The sequence below is a fragment of the Aulonocara sp. 'chitande type north' Nkhata Bay genome, linkage group LG22, assembly GCF_057382095.1.
Source record: "Aulonocara sp. 'chitande type north' Nkhata Bay isolate Kocher_YH1m ecotype deep benthic linkage group LG22, A_spYH_male_GT1.1, whole genome shotgun sequence".
Classification (NCBI taxonomy): Eukaryota; Metazoa; Chordata; class Actinopteri; order Cichliformes; family Cichlidae; genus Aulonocara; species Aulonocara sp. 'chitande type north' Nkhata Bay.
Window position 1 is genome coordinate 10,111,609 of NC_141364.1, and position 22,573 is coordinate 10,134,181.

General features: G+C 38.8%; 2 protein-coding genes across 6 annotated transcripts; one reads left to right on the plus strand and one right to left on the minus strand.

The window, feature by feature from the left end:
- Nucleotides 1–2,714: 2,714 nt before the first annotated feature.
- Nucleotides 2,715–8,623, plus strand: olah (oleoyl-ACP hydrolase). Of its 3 annotated transcripts, XR_015126782.1 has the most exons (8): nucleotides 2,715–2,813; nucleotides 2,896–3,026; nucleotides 4,360–4,498; nucleotides 4,609–4,708; nucleotides 5,272–5,441; nucleotides 5,538–5,620; nucleotides 6,316–7,241; nucleotides 7,379–8,623. XR_015126782.1 is itself a non-coding variant. In XM_086279124.1 (7 exons), exons 1-7 carry the CDS (start codon nucleotides 2,791–2,793, stop codon nucleotides 6,456–6,458), a joined length of 789 nt encoding a protein of 262 aa, XP_086135250.1. In that variant the 5' UTR covers nucleotides 2,715–2,790; the 3' UTR covers nucleotides 6,459–8,623. The 3 variants fall into 3 exon arrangements, 2 of the variants coding, with proteins under 2 accessions (XP_086135250.1, XP_086135251.1); XM_086279124.1 differs by having other exon boundaries at nucleotides 6,316–8,623; XM_086279125.1 differs by lacking the exon at nucleotides 5,538–5,620 and having other exon boundaries at nucleotides 6,316–8,623.
- Nucleotides 5,580–22,303, minus strand: LOC147303524 (sodium/hydrogen exchanger 3-like). Of its 3 annotated transcripts, none has more exons than XM_086279121.1 (16): nucleotides 21,905–22,303; nucleotides 20,675–20,977; nucleotides 19,673–19,833; nucleotides 14,678–14,756; nucleotides 13,990–14,167; nucleotides 13,665–13,885; nucleotides 13,276–13,478; nucleotides 12,412–12,501; nucleotides 12,257–12,327; nucleotides 12,038–12,167; nucleotides 11,815–11,951; nucleotides 11,449–11,569; nucleotides 10,557–10,730; nucleotides 9,373–9,427; nucleotides 9,215–9,280; nucleotides 5,580–7,723 (listed from the first exon to the last, which is right to left on the minus strand). In XM_086279121.1, the coding sequence occupies exons 1-16, from the start codon at nucleotides 22,164–22,166 to the stop codon at nucleotides 7,425–7,427; spliced, it is 2,550 nt and encodes an 849-aa protein (XP_086135247.1). In that variant the 5' UTR covers nucleotides 22,167–22,303; the 3' UTR covers nucleotides 5,580–7,424. The 3 variants fall into 3 exon arrangements, with proteins under 3 accessions (XP_086135247.1, XP_086135246.1, XP_086135248.1); XM_086279120.1 differs by having other exon boundaries at nucleotides 11,449–11,572; XM_086279122.1 differs by lacking the exon at nucleotides 12,412–12,501 and having other exon boundaries at nucleotides 11,449–11,572.
- Nucleotides 22,304–22,573: the final 270 nt, after the last annotated feature.

The following is a 22,573-nucleotide window of genomic DNA, read 5'->3' on the forward strand; positions in this document are numbered from 1 at the left end:
CACAGTTTGCTGATGAAAAACATTTTCTCTACAAACACAGCTCTGGTCATGATCTGCAACATTTATTGGATGAGATAACTAAAGCACAAAATAAACAGTGTTGATATTGAACGAGTCCATAGAAATTCTTAAAAGTTCTTACGGTAGTAATAGATGATAGATGAGAGACTTAACTGGAGAGCACACATAAGATATATTAACTCCAAAGTATCAAGAAACATTTCAGCTGTGGCTGTGGCAAAATGGTAGGCTTCAAAGATTTACTTTCAGCCACATATAACCAAATGCTACTTTCAGGAAAATCTAACTGTTGTAACTCTGAACAGCGCCTTAACAACAATTCAGATCAATATAAGAATGGTGACGCCTTATGTAGACTCCCAAGACGTTCTCAGTTGGTTTAGAGGCTTTGATTAAGACAAAAGGAATATTTTAATTTGATTTACTCCATCAGGAAATACCATCTGAAGGCAGTAACGTCACATCTGTGAAACTTTTTTCTAAAGTATGTACGTCAGGTTTGTAAGTAAGACGTATTCTATTTGCATTTTAGCTGTCGTAATTTTCTGTGGCTTGACCTGTTTGCTCAGGTATTGTAACAGTCAGAGCAAGTCAAAGACACAGTGACACACCTCATGCAAGTTGCTTACTCCGTACTGTAGATGTCCCCAGAAACCATTCATATAATTTTACATCTGCCTCAATCATAAACCTGGGAAATACAGACTGAATGCACAGGTAGATAGAGGAAATTCTATTATGAAGGCAAATACAAGTAAGAATAGGAAAGAAGTGAGCCCTTTATGATAAACAATTTGTTTAAGGATAGTGAGAGTGACTTTTCACATTTTGCAATAATGAAGAGAGGAAGAAAGTTTTTGTGAAAAGGCCAGAGCAATTATTCAGATAAGTACTGGATTATGAGTCTGCAGTGAATGGTTATGCATTAGTTAATTCTAACAAACACTAGGCTCTAAGACTTGTACATGTTCAATTAAAACAACAGGGACAGCAGTATTATAAGCAGAAATTAGAAAAATAACATAACTACTGGGCATATTTACAAGGCCACAGACAGATTTCTTCATACTTGAACCTTCCCAGAAAAAGAGAATTAAAGAGCTCTGGAATGATAGAAACAGAATTTATAATAGTGAAATGATTATTCGATCCCTGTTGAATTTGTAAGTTTGCTCACTTTTAAAGAAAAGAATCGAATTTTTATGGTAGTTTCATAAAAATGAGACTCATTTTATAGGAAGGAGACAGAATGTCAACCAAAAATTCAGAAAACAAACACATTACATAAAAGTTCTAAGTTGATTTGCACCTCATTGAGTGAAATAAAATTTGATCCCATAAAATCCAGCCAGAATTCCAGCTCCCACAGATTGGCTGTGTACCCATGTGGCACGCAGAGTACAATCAGCTACAGATATTCCTGCACTCAACTCGTTATGTTCCTGAAACACACCTCTCTTCGATTCCAGCCTCTCCACCAATATGGGCAAGACCAAAGAACTGTACAAGGCTGGAATGGGTTACAAGACCATCAACAAGAAGCTTGGTGAGATGGTGGCAACTCTTGGTTGCAGTTGGGACCACAGTCACCTAGAACACTACTGGTAACACACTACATCATTGATTGAAATCTTGCAGCAGCGGCAAGGTCCTCCTGCTCAAGAGGACACGAGTCCAGGCCCATCTTAAGTTTGCCAGTGAACTTCAGAGATGATTCAGAGAAGGTTTGGAAGAAAGAGCGGTGGTAAGATGAAACCAAAATCAAACTCTTTGGCATCAGCTCGACCTGCAGCATTGGGATGAAGAGAAATGCAGACTACGAGCTGCAGAATATCATCCCCACAGTTAAGTATAGGGGAAATATTATGATTTGGGGCGATCCTGGCTCAAGAGTTGGGAGTTCGCCTTGCAATTGGAAGGTTGCCGGTTCGAGCCCCAGGGCTGTTTTTCTGCTAAGTATAAAGGATGACATCACCGGACTGAGGGGCCAATGGACGAGGCCAAAACGTACCACCAAGAAAACAGAGGAGTGGCTAAAGAAGAAGCACATTAAGACATTAAGATTCAAGTTCAGTTTTACTTCCTCATTTATTTATTTCATTTTGGCAGTCCTGGCCCTAGGGTTCAGGACTGCCAAAATGAATTAATTAAATACACCATTAAATAATTAATGAAATGTATCAATAATTAATATGGCAATAAATAATTAATTAAATATGCCATAAATATGTATTTAATTACGTTCCATTTTATTTAATTAATGACACATTTAATTAATTATTTAATTGGTGTATTTAATTAATTCATTTTGGCAGTCCTGGCATCCCATATATTATAGCTATTGTGGAAAAGAGGTAACACGATTTATTTATACTGAAATATGAAGATCAGAGAAAGCAGCTGGCCCAACGCCTAGGGGAAAATGAAAGTCAACCTGGCTATTACTGATACACTTCAAAAGAACTCAGAAAGTGAAAGTTGCTTGGTGGGATTCATCAGGTACATTCAGCTGCTTCCTGTAACCTGTGCCTTTACCTGCACCTCCCTGGAATTGTTACAGGCGATTTAAATTTTCTGTGTCGACGCTGTCGTTTCCTGTCTGTGCATTTCCGGCTACCTTATCTGCAAAGATTTTCCCACTGAGCACCGGTTGGTGGCGGTATTGCACCAGTTCGCCGTGTGCTAGGCGCCAGTGAATTCATCATGAAGAAGAAGCCAATAAGGAAATGTTACACTGAACTCTTCCCAGGATTTTCCTAGAAGAAGTTAATGGAGCAGACAGCAAGTAATAGGTAGATTTTTTAAAATAACCTCTTGTTTTAACACAAGTGCAAATAAATCTCTGGTCATAATGTTCTTGTTCTCCTTAATCAGCATGGACAAGGTGGTAAACTGTTTCAAGAAAAGACCAGATGCTGTGGCCAGACTGATCTGCTTCCCCTGGGCAGGTGGAGGGTCCATACACTACGCTCGCTGGGGAAATGTCCTCAGCAGCTCTGTTGAAGGTGAGGTGCCCAGAAAGCATTTCACGTGTACGTGCTTGCACGTTGTAACGAAAGCTCCAGGAAGCAAGTGGAAAAGAAATGTGGTGGTCTGGTATAACTAGTCTTCTCGTCTGTGTTTATGACTAAAGGACAGCTGGACTAAAGATTTTTGGAGCACAGAATAAATTCTTGGCTCTTGACTAAATTTTGTTATCTGCAAAAGAGTTGAGGGGGAAAAAACACCTTAGAAAAAAAGTTTTGCCATAATTATATATCAAGATTACCTTTTAACTTTTAAATGTATAATTTTTAAAATCCTTCTCCTCACATACAAAATAATCAATAATCAGGCCCCATCGTATCTTAAAGACTTCATAGTACCTTAATATCTCAGCAGAGGACTTTGCTGTTTAAGATCAGCCTTAAAACTTTCTTTTTAATTAAAGTTTATAAGCCAGAGCTGGATCAGGTGACCCTGAACTGTCCCCCAATCATGCTGCAATACATTTAGTCTGCTGGAGGGCTTCCCATGATTAGTGTGTCTTCTCAGTCTTTGCATGTTTACACACCTATTTGCATTTGATCATTAGTTTTTCCTGAACTCTGTCTCTCTCCTGTAGTTTGCTTTTATTCTTGCTGCCTCTGCGTTCGTGTCTTTGTCTCGTGTCTACAGGTGGTGGAATTAGCGCTGTTCCCTCACACCAAGAAGGTCCTGGGTTCGAATTCGCAACTCTGGCCGGGACCTTTCTGTTAGCATGCGCTCTAGCACATTGCGGCTTCTATCCAGATACTCCAGCATCTTCCCACAGTTAAATCACTTGCAGTTATTGGGGTTCGGTTAATTGGTGATTCCAAATTGCACATAGATGTGAATGTGTGTGTGTGTGTGTGTGTGTGTGTGTTCGTCCTGTGAAAGAGTGGCGACCAACTCTGGCGTGTACTGCGCCTCATGCCCTATGACAGCTGGGATAAGCTCCAGTGGTAGTGTAGTAGAGGAGTAGTAGTTCTCCTCTGAGTCCCGAATGACTGAACTCCTGACCCTGTCTATAAGGGACAAGCCAGCCACCCTTCAGAGAAAGCTGTTTTCCACGGCTTGTGTCTGCAACCTCGTGCCAGTTATGAACAGAATTGCCAGCACTCTAGTCCGTCACTTAAAAACCTGGCATTTAAAAACAATCAATCATCAGAATTACGTTTCTACACATGCCTCAGAGGACTTTTATGCTTTGAATTATTTATGGTTACTCACTCATTTACTCTGAATCAAAGGAAGACAAATACTCAGAAGAAACATCACCTCATGTCTTTACACTGTTTTTCTTTCTTTCTTTCTTCCTTTTTTTTTTTTTTGTAGTGTTGGCTGTCAAACTTCCCGGCAGAGAGAGTCGAGCTAAAGAGCCATTCTTCGAAAACATGCAGCAGATCGTGGATGAAGTGATTAGTGTGTTGTTGCCGCTGCTAAAGGAGAAGCCATTCGCTCTGTTTGGCCACAGGTATGGCGAGAAAAAATGATCCCTGAATAAAAACAAGGCTGTCGTCATAAACAGAACACTGCATGGTTTTAATCCCTGCAACATAAAGAAAAAATTCTAATCTGTTTCAGTTTCGGTGCCTTCACAAGCTTCGCTGTTGCAGACGCGCTGAAGAAAATTCACAACGTGGAGCCAGTTCACATCTTTCTGTCTGGTGCTTCTGCACCTTATGTAAGTAAAACTACTGGATGACCTGGAAAACTTCTTATTACTTAAGTCTTTTTTTTGCTTGGAATACGCTTTTTAAGTATTTTTTCTTTCATTGCTTGTGATATTTATTAGTTCCACGAAGCAAAAAAAGACAAACATAACCCTGTTTTTTGGGGCTGTGGACTTCAAATCTAGTAATAAGTGATGCAGTGACACACGTGAAAATCCTCTCTGTGCTGTTATGTCACCACTTCATGCTTTAATCTACATTTCTGTGCTTCTGCCACATAATTTTTACCCAAAACCCGGATCACCAAAGAGATTAAAATTCTTTCATTGAAATTATATTCACTATAAGCTAATCACGTATTTTAAAATCGATTTAAATTAATTAGACTTAATCTGTACACACATAACTGCCATGAAAACCCTGATCTATGAATCCTGATGTTCATATTCAACAAACATCAGTGATAACATTTGGAAAAGCTAAACGTTTGTAATTTGGCCTCTTTAACGTAAGAAAAGAGTTGGGTGTTGTTGATATGACACGACACTGTACTGTGTTGTTCTTTGTCTTTAAGTCAGAGACTCGCATTAAAACCCCAAAGAGAAGCGACTTGTCTGATGAAGATTTTCTTAAGTGGTTAATTTCGATTGGAGGAACTCCTCCTGAGCTGCTGGCGAACCCTGAAGTCCTCAAGCTCTTCCTTCCCGCCCTGAAGGCTGACCTGCACGTAGTGGAGAACTACAGGTGGGCGGACAGCTGTCTGTTACTTAATCTGCTCTTAACATTTCTAAAACCAAGCGTAGATGTTGTCAGTGATGGGAGTTGCTGACCTCTCTGCAGATGTAACAAGGCGAGCAGCCCGCTTTTCTCCTGCCCGGTCACGTGTTTTGACGGGAAGGATGACATTCCTCATGATTTACAAGGTCAGTGCTCTAACAGGCCAAGAAGGGGCTGTACGTTACTCTTATGGTTATTACATTGACTTAAATGCCAATTGCTACTTTGTGCTTCTCCCTTCTTTGTTTTGCCCTCAGCAGAGCAGTGTTTACGTAACCCTAACAATCCGTCTCCTTCTACTGAACTCTGACTTCAGTATCTTGCAGTTTGTTCATCGGAGTGTGAAAGTTAGATCGAAAGCACCCAGCCATAGAAACAGCCTCTTGTATGTATGAGTGGGTGAATGAGCCTTGTAGCACAAAGCGCTCAAGCAGAGTAGTAAATAAATTTAAAAGCATACATTAATAATTACATAATTAGACACAAGTTAAGAATCAAATTAAAATGTACACACCGAAAGCCCCGTTTCACAGTGAGTGGATGGCGTTTGTCAGGATGTTTCTTATGTTGTGAAAACCACCTTTAAAAAAATGTCAGGTGGAGTTAGCTTTGGTTAGTAAATGATGATCTACCTGGTTTATGGCTTCACCTGGTCCAGGGATGTCTGCGGCCTTCGGGCTGAGTAAATCTTTTGCTGGGCAGTGTTAACTAATGCTAACTGTTTCTTATTAGAGAGCACGGGATCTGAACCAGAGGCAGCAAGAATGTGTGACTGAGTACGTGAAAGATTTACAGGTGATCAAGTGAAATTAATGTGTGTGTGTGTGTGTTTTATTAACAGCTTGGAAAGACATCACATCAGGAGATTTCACCATAAAGATGTTCCACGGATCTCATTTCTACCTGAAGGACTCTGGAAACGAAAAAATAATTTTGGATTACGTCACAAAACATTTGGAAACCTCAGAAATGGATTATTTATAAACAAAACGACTTTTGTCATTTTTCTACTAGTTTATGGTGATATTTAATTGTGTCACCAGTGTAACTTGTTATGTTTTGACCGCCCCAGTCCCACGAGTACAGTGAATTCAGTAACTAAGCTAAAAGTTTTGAGACCTAAAATAAATATCCTATTCCTGTTAATGACTTATTTTAATTATCTAGAGTTTGTGATTTAGAAAGAGTTGATTAAATATCTCTGGATGCATCTTTTTCTGCTTTAATTTGGATTTTTTTTTTTTGACTGACTCCACAGAAACAAAACAAATACAATTTCTCTTTTTAAATCCATATTTAAATGATTACAGTCTATATATATATATATATTCAAGATGCACTAGATTCACAAATAAATATATTGCCTCGTCATATATGTGACATTTCTACAACTGTTTTATTATTCAAGTTTATTATTTAACCTCAGTTGCAATTCTGAGGAAAAACACAAGCATGTCCATATATTATTGATTGAGAATCAATTTTCAGTCATTATTATTTTAAATCCTATTTTTTATTATTGAGACCTAAACAAAAATATATATTTGGGATTTTTTTTTTTTTTGCTTCTGTTTGTTGCATCACATTTAAGGGAAAACAACCTTAAGTAATGATTTGCAATTGCATGTTAATATTGAGCCACAGGACAATATTTAACGGTGTTCTATGTGCCCTGTGAATAACATGCCTTGCTCTAAGTGCAGTTTTCTTTTGCCCAGGGAAGCGTGAACCTAAAACAAAAACAGGAGCAGTCTAAAGAACATGCAGGTCATGAAACTGTCAGTGTTTTGTGTAGAAACACAGGAGTTAAGGTTATCACATAAATGGAAAAGAATATATTTCCTAGTCAATATTCTTAGAGTACACAGTTAAACGTTCTGAGTTTAGTTTTGTTTCTTTGGCAGCCAGATTCAAGTGAGGCAGAGTTGAGTGTTTGGGTTGGGGATCCAGCTACACGTAGCCATCGTCTCTGGGAGGACGAGGAGGAGGAGGGGGCGGCTGCAATTGATCGCTGTCCATCTGCTGTGTGTCAGGAATGTTCTCCAGTGTGAAGGAGTCAGTGGAGCGAGTGCTGATACGAAGAGGGGCCAGGCGGCGCAGGTTGCTTGGGGTCCTTGGCAAATCCACCTGGGCTCGATGTGACAGAGCCACCATGCTGCTGTCGAGCTCACTCTCCCCAAGCCAAGGCGGAATCTGCAACAAATCCATGGGGTCCAGGTCCGGCATGAAGGCTGGGTTCTCAATCCCAGCTGGATGAACAAAAGAAACTGAATTAGGACCTCAGGTTTCTATATTATGGCTTCTGTTGTTCTCAACGATTTGCAAACAATAATTTATAATAGAACGTATCAGGTTTAAAATGACAAAAAGAAAAAAATAAGGCAATTTCAATGGTCGTAGGAACATGTCTGAAGTTTGGAGAGAGTAATGTTTCCAACAGTCTAGCTTCCACTTTTCTTCCATAGGCATTAATATACCCCCATACCATTAGAGATGCAATCTTTTGAAGTGAGTGCTAATAACAGTGCAGTGTCCATGTGTCCCATCCAGTTCATTTCAAGTGAGCTGCGTTTCTGCATGTCGTGGTTAACTTTGTTCACAGACAACATGTGGAGGTGTTTCTGAGCCCGTGCTGTGATTTCCTAAACGGTGTCATGACAGTTTTTAATGCAGTTTTTAATCCAAACATCACAGGAATCTGTTGAGGATCTTTGGCCATGTTTTTTTGCACAGAGATTTCTCCAGATTTTCTGAGTCTTGTGATGAAATAATCAAAGTCTTTGCCGTTTTATTTTGAGGAACATTTTTCTAAAATTGTTCCTTGATCTGTATACAACATTTTGCAGATTGATGAACTTCTACCCATGTTTCGTTCTGATAAACTCTGCCTCTCAAAGATAATCTTTTTAGACATAGTCATGTTACTGTTCTGTTACCAGTTAAACTAGAAAAATGTTCTTCCAGCTAATTCTTTTTAGTACCACCTAATTTCCAACCGTCTTAACTTTTTACGATTACTGCTAACATCAAATTCAACATAAGATAATCTTTTTCACAAAACAGTAAAATGTGTACTTTTACGAGCTATATGGATTTATGAGATTTGACACTGTGTGCTTGATGCTTCTCGTCTGTGTACATAAATTAAATTCAACACAGCTTCAGTTCTCTGGAAATTTTTTACAGATGTTTGTGGAGTCGGAGCAGAATTAGGCAATTCTACGATAATGAGCTGTCTTCACACATGCACTGCAGCCATAAACTGTTCCCAACAGGTTAGAAGGAAAACGTTCAAAAGAAATGAATCGAACATTAGCCAGGCTTTAACCTGCCAGTCCACTAGTACAAAGTCCATATGATGTATGACAGTCGGGTACTTTTACCCTGCAGCTCACCCTTACATAAACCACATACGGTATTTCCAGTAGTGCGAGCCTGAGGATGACTATTTCCTGCTGTGTGCTGCACAGAAAGGTGCAGCACACAAACAGAAAGACTGAAAACTGAGAATTTTATTTTAAAGATTAAATTTTTAAAATGGTACTTAAGTAAATTTTGCACTGAAGGGGGTTTGTTTCATATTGTATCTATTTTGACCTTAATTGCATTTAAAGTATGGTTCTGTAATATTTGTGTTTATAGTTACTATAGTGACCAGTTATAGTGACCAGCTACTCTCTTGGTCACTCTTGAAAAATATATGTTTGCTCTTAGATACAGGATTTACAGACTTGTTTTACCTCCTGCTCTGTACGTGGCTCTCATGTATGATTGGTCATAGCCAGAAGCGCTGTCTCCCTCTGAGCCTAAAAATGAACGTGACAAGATTTTCATTGGCTCTCTAAGTGCTTACCTATTTTAAATCTGAAGAAAAAAAACACCCAACAATCATACAAACCCTCATCACCAGAATAGCTGGTTTTAGCCTTGTCCATTGACTTTCCATTAGGCATCTGTAACAGGAAGACGAGTCATTAGATTATTAGCTGTGGTTCAAAAAGTGAAATTCTAAGTCATATTCATTTGTTCTCATGTTGTTCTTCAATTTTCGAATAAAAGATTAGTAAAGCCCAACAATTTTATGAGTAGGCCAATATTATAGGAATATATTAGCTATTTGATGGCTGATTGGCATCGGCATTTATAGCAGCTGACAAATGAAAGTGAATAAAGTAACAAGAAACGTGATAGTTTGTCCACCAGAGGGAACTCTGTAACTTCACTGTTAGCGATACACTTGCTTGGACCCTCACAAACACAACAACCAGCTGGTCCAAGCAGAGTTATGTAGAGCGTAAACAACCAATTAAATAAATGCACATAAAAACTGTTTGAGAGATTTGTTCATGTTTCATGTGTCTGAAAGAAAAAATTATGTGATGCCCAAATTTGTAGTCGAAACACTGGATCTTTCTGAGAAATGAGATATTAATGAAGCATAAAATTCAACCACTTAAACAAATTTATCTTCAGGAATGCCAATAACTGTAATTTGGCATCTTCGCCAAAAACCATAATGCTCTTTATTATTTTTTCTTCTTTTTGTAAAACATTTGAGAATTCGTGGATAATAAGAATAATTATGTTTCAGAATTAAAAATGACTTTCAACCAAATGTGTAAGCATACTGGTGGATTATCAACTACAGAAAAATAAAAATGATTTCTGTAATTGCTAATACTGTTAATTTAGGGCAGCTGTGCTATAAATCTTGCACCGGTTGGTGGTCTATTAAATTTGTTAACCACCATCAAATATTGGTATCAGTATCCAACTTAAAAATCAGTTCTATTGATTTTTTGGGAAAATGGCAAATGGCCTTTATTTGTATAGAACTTTACTAGTCCCTAAGGACCCCAAAGCACTTTACACAACCAGTCATCCACCCATTCACACACACATTCACACACTGGTGATGGAAAGCTACATTGTAGCCACAGACATGATAAAAAAAAATCTAAATACTGAAAATGTTGATTATGTCTAAAGATGAGATAAAGATAGTATAAAACATTTTTAAAAAGTTTTGAAAAGTGGTATTTTACTTCAGGAAGAAAATAAATATAGAAATGAAGTTATGACCTTCTGCTGCTGTTCTTTTTGTGTGTGCTTGACAATCGTCTTTGGTGGTTTGACGCCCATTTTTGCAGACGTGAACGACTTCAGTCGATTCCTCATGGTTCTCTGGAAGATCTCCTGGACTTCTTTTTCATCTCTGTTGATATCGAAATGGCTGCGACTGAATCTGTGCCGATGCTGTAAACAAGAGGACGAGAAGACAGCTTAATACTCCTTCACAAAATCAAAAACAGCTTAGGCTTAGGTTCAGCTCTGTGTTAATAGACTAGAAGATCTGTTGAGCTCATGCTCACAGTTCCTGCACATCTGCAAGCCACTTTGGAATGCATCTACCACAGTGCTTCCTTTATATACTACACTATATGGCCAAAAGTATTTGGTTGTCTGCCTTCACACATGTGAACTTGAGTGACATCCTATTCTTAATCCTTTGGGTTTAATATGATCTCAGCTCACCCTTTGCAGCTATAACAGCTTCAACTCTTCTGGGAAGGCTTTCCGTGGGTTTAGGTGTGTTTATGGGAATTTATTAGTGAACTCAGACACTGATGTTGGACAGGATGTCCTGACTTGCAGTCTCCGGTCTAATTCGTCCCAAAGATGTTCTGGTATTTTGAGATCAGGACTCTGTGCAGGCCAGTTCTTCGACACTGAACTTGCTCATCTATGTCTTTATAAACTTTACTTCATGCACTGGTGCACGGTCATGTTGGAAGGGGCCATCCTCAAACTGTTCCCACAAAGTTAAGAGCTTAAAATTGGTCAAAATGTCTTGGTATGCTGAAGCATAGTTCTCACTGATGCCTGGAAATATTCTTCTTTTGATAACAAGTTAAATTGTACTAATTATATAGAAGCGCGGCACTAAGGTGTAATGACTCAATGTGCTCATTACCTGTTTTCTGCTCTTGTAGAGATGCTGATCCAGAAGGTGGTGAGCGTTAATTGCCTCAGCTTCCCTCACAGCCTTCATGATCTGCTCATGCATTTCCAGGCTCACTGATGGAATGGGATCTCTACTAAGAAGCAAACCAAATCATGTCAGCGGTATAAAGTAATATAACAATATTAAAGTAGTACATTAACTCTGGTTTCCATTTTACAGCACAGTGGCAAATTGAAGCTTCAGGCATAGAAGATGTTTGTTAATCTAATCTAACTAATAGTTGCAGTGCATTTGATTTCACAACATGATCCTATACTGACTTTTAAGTCTGCTTTTTGCTCTTCTCCTATTGTCATAAAAATCTAGATTGCTCACCTTGTAGTGGACATTGCACCATGATCATTTGACATATTTGCATTGTTGATATCGAAGGATTCACTTTCAGACTTTTTCTTGAAGTCAATAATGGAATTTTCATTACGGACAAACTCCAGAGAGCCCCTCCGCTCACCCTGGAACAGAAGAAGACCATGCTTTCTTTCCATGTGGCAGTTTTATCAGTTTTCTTTAATGAGTACTTTAGCAAAATGATGCTCACTTCAGTCACATATTCCATAGCATCCTTGAGGTTCAGCTGATGGAAGACATCAAAGACTTGGTCTTGTTTCTTCCTTGCAGACGGCTTCATCAAAATCCATGACATCCAGTTTTCCTCAAAATACTTCCACCTTTGCAAAAAGGAAACGAAATTCTTATTTTAAAGTTTATTTTAAAATGAGAAGATATTTTCAAATTACGTGTCAAGTCTTGTACATACTTGCTCCTCATGTAGTTGTGTCCTATTTGTCCTGATATGTCTTCTATGGCAACCAGAGTGTGATTAAACATCTAAAGAAAGGAGAAGGACTCAGCAATAACTGGATAGAAAATGGTTGTGTAGGTGAAACGAGAGGTTTTTCGTTTTAGATTTACCTTGTTTGTTAATTTCTCTAGGAGCGAAACCTCAGTCACTGCAGCTCTCTTTACTTTAAGCCACATGACCAGAGGTTTCATTGTTATTCCCTGCAACAATGTCAAGCAGGAATGCAATAGTGTTAGGGGGGGTGGTAAGTTCATGAGCTTTAACAGAGACCGGGTAGAGGACAGGGTTCTCTGTATCTTAGCTGTTCCTAGGACTACTTTGTTTTGGAGAGAGACCTCTGATGTTGTGCCTGGAATTTGTTTGGGAGTGACAGCTCCTAATGCTTTTATTGGTGATTTTTATTGGTACTTCTTTACTTTCATGTCAGAAGGGGCCCAGAGGCCAGTACAAGGAAGTGGACCCAAGGGCAGACACAAAAACAAACAGCAATAAGGTTTTACAGGCTTTACTGTAAACACAGAAATGAGAAATGACATGATGTGGGTTCATGTGAGAGCACTATAGTTAGACCTGTAAGTAATACCTGTAATACAAGGGCATGAAAGCAATATTGATTCTGTGGGCTTACTTGCAGGCCATTCCAAGGAATAGATTTCAGAGAGGTGCAGAGAATCTTGCCATGGAGGCCAACGTCCAGGTAACCAAGCTGCATGTGAGCTGCAAGCTCCTCTTTTCATTGCTCATTGAGCCTCCAGAAGCTGGACTTTGGTTCAGCTGTCTTATTATCACTATACTTACCTACATTAGCATTAGGAGCCGAGACCCTAAACTTTGAAGAGTGACTCCAGCAGATTCCAGACACAACATCAAATGTCCAAAGGAGTGCAGTCCCAGGAACAGCTAAGCTACTGCCAGAAGCCTTTTTTTTCTTCGAAAAAGATAGTTAACTAATTAAGAAAAAGTGACAAATTCACCTGCAAGATGACAGTGAAGTACACCACAATGAGTGTAGTGCAGACCATCAGGTTTTTCTCTTTTATCTTATTCTCATCCAGCATCACAGCCAGGCCATATGCAACAGCTCCTCGTAGGCCACCGTAGCTCATAATCACCTGATCTACAAACTCCAAGGGCACCAGCCTGTACCTGTTGAGGATCCAGGTGAGGAAAAACACACCTGCAGTACGAACACAAACACACAGTCTTATATAAAGACTCACAAAATATCTTCAAATGAATCTTCATGAGTTTTGAATGCATTTTAGTGTTTCAGTCTATCTAAATGTATTTGCATAACAAACAAACTTTTTACATCACAGTGATGCTTTGACACAAAACTGAGCCCAAAAAGACAAAATCTCACCAATGAATCTGTACACCAAGACGAAGAGGAGCGTGAGTAGGATGAAGCCCGTGTTCCAAACCCAGATAACCTTATCGATGGCCGAGATGCCGAGGAAAACAAAGATGATGGTTTCTGATCCGTTGGCAAAAGCCTTCATGGCGTATCTGACTGTTTGGACCGAATTCTCATCCATGTTTGCGTTGATGTACTTCTGACAGCACATTCCACAGAAGACAATCCTACAGAAAGGAAACACAAAAGTAGACTTCCATCTAAATATGTTCACAAAATATGCAAAATAGATGCAGAAATAATAAAACAAATTCAGTTGTAAAACACTCACGAAAGGATAGCAGACAGCGAAAGCATCTCGGCAGTCAGGTAGGAAAGATATCCCAAAACAAAGATGAAGCCTGGTTCGATGATCTGGATGTTTTTTGTGCATCTGGTCAGAAGTGAAATTAGTAGGCCAAAAACAAGGCCCACAAGGGAACCGCCAAATGCAACCACAAAAAAGGAAACTGTAGAGAAAGGGGGAAATGTGTAAAAATCTACTTTTAGGCTTTGTTATGTTTTTTATTGCATCTGTTTACATGCCTCTACTCCCTACTGTCCTAACTGGCTTCTGCTAAAAAAAAAGAGTAAATAAAGGCATCTCCAAAAGTTGATTCTTTTCATCTGGATGTAGTGTTTTCAGTGGGAGACACGTTTCATCACTCATCCAAGTGACTTCTTCAGTCTGAGCTGACTGCAGGTTTCCCCAATCTTATAAACAGTACATTTGCATAACAACTGAAACTAGCACCACTGAAGGAACTGGGAGGTCAGTTCCCAGCCAATGCCAATAAAAGCATCGTGGTGGCTTGAAATGGTCAATGCATTTTGATGAAGAAGCTCATAATACTGAACAAAAAAATGCTGTAAAAAGAAACAAAAAAACAATTTCTGCTTAGCCAGACGTGACTGTAAGTGCTTATAACCCATACACAGGCAAATCCTCTATTAACAGCTTAATAAATGTCATATCTTACCTATTCCTTTGATAATTTCTGCAGCATCAATTTTAGGTCCTCCCAGTGACACAAATGCATCAAACACATTGAAGAGCACCTAAGAGATGAAGAAGAAAAAATAATGTTTGGTCATTTAGCAGTAAAGAAGGACCCATGACAAAGGGTGCAATTCCCCTGTAATTAAATGGAATTTCGACGTATTTTATTTGAAATTGCAAAGTAATTATATTTACCTACAAGTACTACACACTAGAGTAAGGGGGTAACAGGTTTTTGTTGTGCAAAAACAAACAGTATTACATTGTAGCTACACTGTCCTTTTGGGGGTATGGGCAGTTTTACAGAGTAGATTGATACTGCCTTTTTACGACTTTATTTAATCATCGTTGCATTGATGGAAGCCCTGTGGATGTGATAAGTACCAAGCGTACCAAGTTACAAAAAATAAATGAATACCACCAAATGTGTAGGCCTTTGTGACCTTATAATGATGGAGCCACATCTAACTTAATTTTTTTTTCTGTCACAGTCACAACACGTGTATTAGAACAGAACGTCTCCTTTCCTATGAAATACCTGGAAGTTAAGCAAGGTAAGTCCCTCCATAATAAGACCTGATGTTGGGAAATATTTCATTGTTTTTCCACGAATTACCACTTAATAAGGATCTATTAAAATAATTTATACACTACTTAAAACACTTGCAGTGTAATTATTTCTTAGTTCCTTTAAAGCACATGAAGTCATGCAAAACTAAAAATTTCCAACTACTATTTAAAATTACTTACATAGTACTTAAATTTACTTATAGTATAATTATTTTTCTTGTTTCCTGTAAAAAGTAGTGTGCTTACCTTAAGTATAGCTCAAGTATTTGTGGGTAAATATAACCTCTTAAGCCCCAAAGGGGTTTCTGAGCTTCCTGCTCGAAAATGCAATGCCCAAATTAATTGATTATTTCTCTGCAATTACAAACTCTGTCCTTACAATCTTGGTATCAAAATAAAGCTAACACTTGTGAAATTTCATCAGAGGTGTAAATATTGAAGCAGATATTACTGTGTCAAAGTTACTGAGACTGGAACACAGAAAAAGTCAATAGAATTTATCCTCACCTAATTTTTTTTTTTTAGCATATAACCCTTTTAAAATATGCCTCAGTTCACATTTCATTACAGAAATTCAGTAACCAACATATAAACATCATCTGTGCAAGGATTTATGTTTGTAAAGTGAAACAGTGAAAAATTACAGCACTGTCAATACATGAATATCCACATGTTGTACAAAAATGTCTAATTTTGGCACACAATTGGACACCATGCCAGTTGAATTTTTTAGGTATTTAAGAGCAGAAATAATTGATTTTATTAACAGGCCTAAAAATGCTTTTTTTTAATATATATATATATATTTTTGAAGATTTAACGACACATCTACATGGTAATGGCCCTTTTCTGCCGTGTGCATGGAGCATTTAATTGGTCTCTGGCCCTTTAAACTCTGAGGAGCTGTAACTTTGGTCTCTTTTGTTCAATTTGCATGATTGGCATCTTTTTTTAATTGTTTGAGCCAATAGAATCACAGTAACAATGCCACGTTCACGTTACTTCAACCAATCAGACCTTGCAAGGCTAAAACCCACGTGGGCCCAGATTTACTGCATGTGGTGTCTGTCCAGTCACGTGTCTGTAGGTGGGTCTATAACGGAGGATGGAAAATGACTCTGATGTGGCTAGGTAGGCGTGGTAACTGCTGATAATCACATGGCTATTTCATATAAATGAAATGAAAATAAATTCCATTAAATTGAAGGGGACTTACATTAGTGATGGGTAAATTTGATTCTTTTTACTGAATCGAGTTTTAATGACTCACTCACCAAAGTAAATCGGGTTTTTTGAGTCATTTGATTCACTGAGTCAGTTGACCAGAGAGTGCAAAAAATGTACATTTTCACTCAAACTTAATTTGTTTCTCTTTTCATGTAAATCCTACTGCTAAGATGAATGATTCTAAAAGAAAACAACTATTTTATAGAGAAAAAAAAGAGCAAAAACATTTCTAAAATGAAGCAATTTCCTATCAAAATTGCTAAATAAACATTTTTTTTTATTTTATTAGTATTTTCCTTAAATGTGTTAAATATATATTTTCTCATCTAAATGTCCACTGAAATGTGAGCCAGGGGGCGGTAATGTGCCTTAACATTGGTTGCCAACCAAGAAGAAGAAGAAGCTGTGAGCCAGGAGGGAGGGGGTGAGTGAGTGATTCGTTCGCTCTATGATTCAGCACAGGAGGGAGGGGGTGAGCGAGTCCTGAGTGATTCGCTTACGCCAGGGGTGTCGAACTCCAGGCCTCGAGGGCTGGTGTCCTGCAGGTTTTAGATATCACTGTGGGTCAACACACCTGAATGAAATGATTAGTTCATTACCAGGCTTCTGGAGAACTTCAAGACATGTTGAGGAGGTCATTTAGCCATTTAAATCAGCTGTGTTGGATCAAGGACACATCTAAAACCTGCAGGACATCGGCCCTCGAGCCCTGGAGTTCGACACCTGTGGCTTACACCTACGATTCAGCACAGGAGGGAGGGGCAGAGGTGGGACCAAGTCATTGTTTTGCAAGTCTCAAGTAAGTCTCAAGTCTTTATCCTCAAGTCTCAAGTCAAGTCTCAAGTAATGTCAGGCAAGTCAGAGTCGAGTCTCAAGTCACTGGTGTAAAAGTCCGAGTCAAGTCACAAGTCTGAAACTTTGAATTTCAAGTCCTTTCGAGTCTTTAAAAAAAAACAACGAAAAAATAATGTTGCAGTTATGCTAAATGTAAATATTAGACCATGTAATTTTAAAATCTGTGTTTTTCTCAACACATGACAAAATAGTGAACTTAGAAAATATACACAAATTGTGAAATTGCACCTCTTTAAAATGCAGCTCAATTAAACCTAGCTCCAAGAATAATTTTCACCGACAGTTCTGAGATAAGCTGCATGTTATTCTTGGATGCGGTTGTAGGACCAGCTTTAAAATCGCATGACAAAAATATCATACACATTAAAAAAAACTGTATCACCAACGTAGCCTGGACAACATTTGCTAGTTAGATGAAGTCAGCTATCTCATTGTAGCATATTTATATGCATATTTATAATCATACGGTTCTTGGAGTGAGTGCATACACTCATGAAGTTTAGTAACTTCAGGTCACTGCAACAAGCCCAGGTACAGTTTACCGACGGATGGGTGCAGGACCTTGAAATGCACCGTGTAGAACGAAAGACCATCGTACGTATCATAAGTTTACCAGTCTCACAAATCGTCCTCATAAATACACATTCATTAACCGTTTATTAATAGGACCTTTGAGCTCAAGGGTAATTAATTAGTAGTGGAAATAATTTCTGGTAGCATCACAGAAATGTAGCAGTGACAATAATATTGTATGCTGTAATCGTACTGGGCAATTAGTGATACAAAAAACCTGTTTTATCCTGTGAATAAAAGTATATGTTTTTGTCAATGTACCATAATAACAGAAGCGAAACGCAATATTGTGTCAGGACAATTCACTATTTATGCACAATAAACAAAGGAGCATAGCGCGACAATTTCTGTTCAGCGCCAGACTTGCTTGTAACCTATATCACCAATTATGTAATGAAAATGACGTATTAACTACTAAAAAACACTGACCTTCGTGTAAATGCTTGGAGCAGACTAACCTGTGAGCTGGAGTGTTCTGGGACGTTATATTTGGTCTTTGAATGGCTGCAATCCAGTCGCGTCTTTGTTACTTCGGAAACATGGCTGAACAATTTCTCTTCAACGACGTAATCCGATAACAACCGATCTCTTTACTCGTCGGCTTCCCGTGGCTGTCATGCGACCGGCTATTGCAGTTAATAATACAACAGCTTCTTGACATTTTTGTGTTTCTTTTTATCGCTGTGTAACTGATTTTAATTGAAAGCCTGCGTGCGCTAGTACCGCTTGCCACGAGTTCCCAGAATCCTTTGCGGTTCTACCCGTGAATGACGTCACATTTTCAATCTCTATATAATATGCATGTTAAATTTTATATTTGGGGTAAAATATCAAGTCTTTTCAAGTAAACCGGTTCAAGTCCAATTCAAGTCCCAAGTCATTGGTGTAAAAGTCCAAGTCAAGTCACAAGTCTTAGAACATTTTTTCAAGTCAAGTCTAAAGTCATAAAATTAATGACTCGAGTCTGACTCGAGTCCAAGTCATGTGACTCGAGTCCACACCTCTGGGGAGGGGGTTAGTGAGTCTTGAGTGATTCGTTCGCTCTATGATTCAGCACAGGAGGGAGGGAGAGAGTGAGTCCTGAGTGATTCACTTACGCCACAGGTGTTGAACTCCAATTACAGATTATATCAATACAATAAAGGGCCAGAAATAAAGTAAATACATTGCCAGTATACCAATACTGATAATGATACTTTTAACCTATAAAGGCATCTTATATAAGGGAGAGCATTGTGTCTTGATTTATGAGATGAATTATCTCTGATTGACAAATTCTGTCCACATTTAATTAATTAGTTCATTTTTATTTTACTTTCAATTTTAAGCTTAATTCAGTTCTCTAAGACATGTATTCAGTTTTATAGTACACCTCTCCTTTAAGGAGCAATATGATATAGCACTTATGCTTCTGAGAAGGTCACACTTCTAACGATAAAGTCACGGGTTTCTAACATTGTAATTTTAAAAGGTGTGCAAACTTTCAAGTTTCAGCAGTGAATGGGGTGGAACTTCATGATTCGTATCAAATGAACTCCAGACTGTTCAGAAACACCTATATTGACCAGAGAAGCTCAGATAAGATGGCAAGACATCAGCTAGAGTAAAACCACTTAAACTGAAGTGCTGGAATGTTTACTTTCTTTACACTTCATGTCTTCAAAGTGGACATGCCTATGACAGATGTCTCACCAAACTCACAGGTTATGTTACTTAAGTAATGCTAAAGACAGCAATGATGCATACGAACCACTGTTACACCGTCGTTGAGCAGCGACTCTCCAAACACCATGATGAAGAGGACGTCGTTAACGTGCACCTGCTCAAACACAGCGATGACGGCCACGGGGTCCACAGCAGCCATCAGACTGCCGAAAAGAAGGTACTGCAGCAGACCAATGTCCAGGTCACCTGTACAGGAAATGCCTTGATGCTCAATCATCCAGGTAAGTAAATCCCAAAAGGTTGATTCTGTACATCTGTACATCCCCAATCTTATAAACAGTACATTTGAATAATAATGGAAACTAGCCAACTGAATGAACAATGGGCTGGGAGGTCAAGTCCTTGATCATTAATGTGCAAATTGTCATGACCATTGATCAAAGACCATTGATCAATGCCTATGAGTACCATTCACAGAAAGTTGGGGAATGGCGGCAATCACAGCATTGTGAGACACAGCCCCCTCCTTGATTCACAGACACATTTTTTCTAAACACAACACCTCAGTGGCTTTAAACCCCAAAACACACTGCGCCAAAAAACGGTCCACCCCAATGATCGGATCCCCCGACACAAACAGAGTAATGTAGAGTGCGCTAAGTGCCAGGAGGATTGCCATGATTTAGACACTGAGGAAACCAAACAATCTCTTGTGAAGCGGATGGCACAACACAGAAGGAAGTCTATTTCCACCTACAGGCAAATGGACAGTCTTTCAATGATGAGGATTTACACATTCTGGACAGGGAGGAGCGCTGGTTTGAGCGCGGAGTCAAGGAGGCCATTTATGTGAAAAGGGAAAGACCATCTCTGAATCAAATAACATTGTTTCAGTTATTGTGCAAATGTACTGTTTGGGTTAGGAAAACCTGTAGTCAGCTGAGACTGAAGAAGTCACTTGGATGAGTGTCAAAATGTTTCTCCCACTGAATTTCCAGATGAACAGAATCAACCTTTTGTGATGTACAGGAATCATATTAGATCTCTCTCTGGTGCATTCACGAAGAAATTACAAAGCCCCTCTTACCCATGGCTCCTCCCATTTGGCACCCCCACAGCGACAGCCCCAAGCTGGCAGCATTCCAGCAGGTCCCAATGACAGCATGGACCAAGATTCCACCCAGGTTGGTGAAGAAGAGCTTGTTTGGCATGTGGTAGCCTGCATCCAGAATGACTTGAGGCAGCAGGTAGAAGAAGAAGACTGTCGGGGTCAGCCTGAAGGTTTGCACCTTGTCTGCAGCCCAAATCATGCCACCCAAAATGAAGCCAAAACAGATGAGCAGAGCGCTCTCAGGTATAACGCTGGTGACATGATGGTTGGCCTCAATGACTGAGAAGAGAAAACAAGATTTAAAAAAAAAAAAAAAAGATAAAAGCCATGAATCAATAGTAATAACCTTTGATTTTACATTAATCTGCTTGTAGTCAGGTTGGAGCTGGCAAACATTCAAACCTTTGGTTCACTTTACTGAACCACAAATGTAAAACGCTTGTGAGGTTGTAACATTTGCAAATGATTAACTGTAGTGCTCATCTAAAATAAAACACGAAAGCACATGATTAACCAGCGTGGCGGATGAATGAAACCCCACTGCATAACTAAAGATAGCCTCATGATTAATGGGCAGAGGAAGTGCCATTAAAGTTTATTTAACAATAAACCCTACTGTCCCACAGCGGTAAACCAATTTCCACCTCACGGGGTTACACTTCTGTTCTGCATGTTTATATTTACCCTGTTAAATCCTGGTGTATCATGTTTGATATGTGCAGTTTTTTTTATGAGTTTTTGAGACTTCTCCTTTATCAGTGAAAAACCTAAAGAAATTTTATTCAAGATACATTCTTCAGCATTTTTTAAATGCCAGATGTAGCAAATATGATACAAATCAAAAGTCATCTATGGAAATTAAAATGTTATATATTTGTTATATTGGCTCAACAAATTCTCAATTTTGAATTCATTTCATATTTTAGGCTTTAAGAGGTTAAATGTAATTAAAGATTAAATTACAGAAACTTGTATCAAGTATACAATTTTTCACCTCTGTGTTTTTATCTGTATATTTATATTTTATAAGCCTGAGCTATTCATTTAGAGGATTTCAGCTACCAAAAGTGAAAGCTTGCTCCACATTACCTTCTCTGTTTGCAAGAGGCAAACTATACTTCTTCTTTTCTTTTATCATCTCGTGTAATAAACAGAGCATATAAATTTTTTTTATCATATTTATATTCTACAATATGTATTACATACCCAGTTTGCCCAAAAATGACACCAGTACCCAAAAAGCCACTAAATAAGGGGTCTCCACGTGGTGCCACTTAAAGCTAATGATGGGTATTCCTGTGATATTGGAGCTGTGGCCATGTTGAGACTCATTCGAGTGACTGGATTCGGACAGCTTCAGGTGGGACCCCTCACGTGTTACCACAGCTTCACCCTTCACTGATGACACAACGCAGATCAACAACACTGACTCCAACAGCCAGAAGAGTGCATATCCACAGCGTAGCATTTGAAAAAAATAAACTGACTGAAGAAAAGAAGCCTTCTCGTGCCTGTATTACCTCAAGAGGTAAAAATAAATAAACAACACCTCTGCCAATGGCTTCCTACCCTCACAATATTCAACACTCTGTCTGCGACTTTGTGTCCTCAGTCCTGACACAGTCTGTATCAGGACTGGACTCAGCCTTTTTATAAGTTCACTACTCCTCTATGAGTAAGGTCATGTATGAGTGTGTGGTTGAAGAGTTTAAGAAGGAGCAAAGGATGTCATTCGGTTATTCAGTGACATCTGAAACATTCTCCGGTCATTGCTACATTTGTACTTTCCGGTCCCGTCCACTCCAGTTTGTCATGATATTGTTAGTGTTGTTGAATGAATACCTTTAGTTTAGGAACATTTCCACCAGTTTCACT

Bases quoted from the DNA above. Each gene is read 5' to 3' on its own strand.
- olah (XM_086279124.1), top strand. From the start codon at position 2,791: ATGGAGCAGACAGCAAGTAATAG. The intron at 3,027-4,359 runs GTGAGGTGCCCA...TTTTTTTTGTAG, and splicing joins CCTCAGCAGCTCTGTTGAAG to TGTTGGCTGTCAAACTTCCC. The intron at 4,499-4,608 runs GTATGGCGAGAA...AATCTGTTTCAG, and splicing joins TTCGCTCTGTTTGGCCACAG to TTTCGGTGCCTTCACAAGCT.
- LOC147303524 (XM_086279120.1), bottom strand. From the start codon at position 22,166: ATGCTACGCTGTGGATATGCACTCTTCTGGCTGTTGGAGTCAGTGTTG. The intron at 11,573-11,814 runs GTGAGCAATCTA...TTTGCTTCTTAG, and splicing joins GGTGCAATGTCCACTACAAG to TAGAGATCCCATTCCATCAG. The intron at 9,281-9,372 runs GTTTGTATGATT...GTTCATTTTTAG, and splicing joins CAGCTATTCTGGTGATGAGG to GCTCAGAGGGAGACAGCGCT.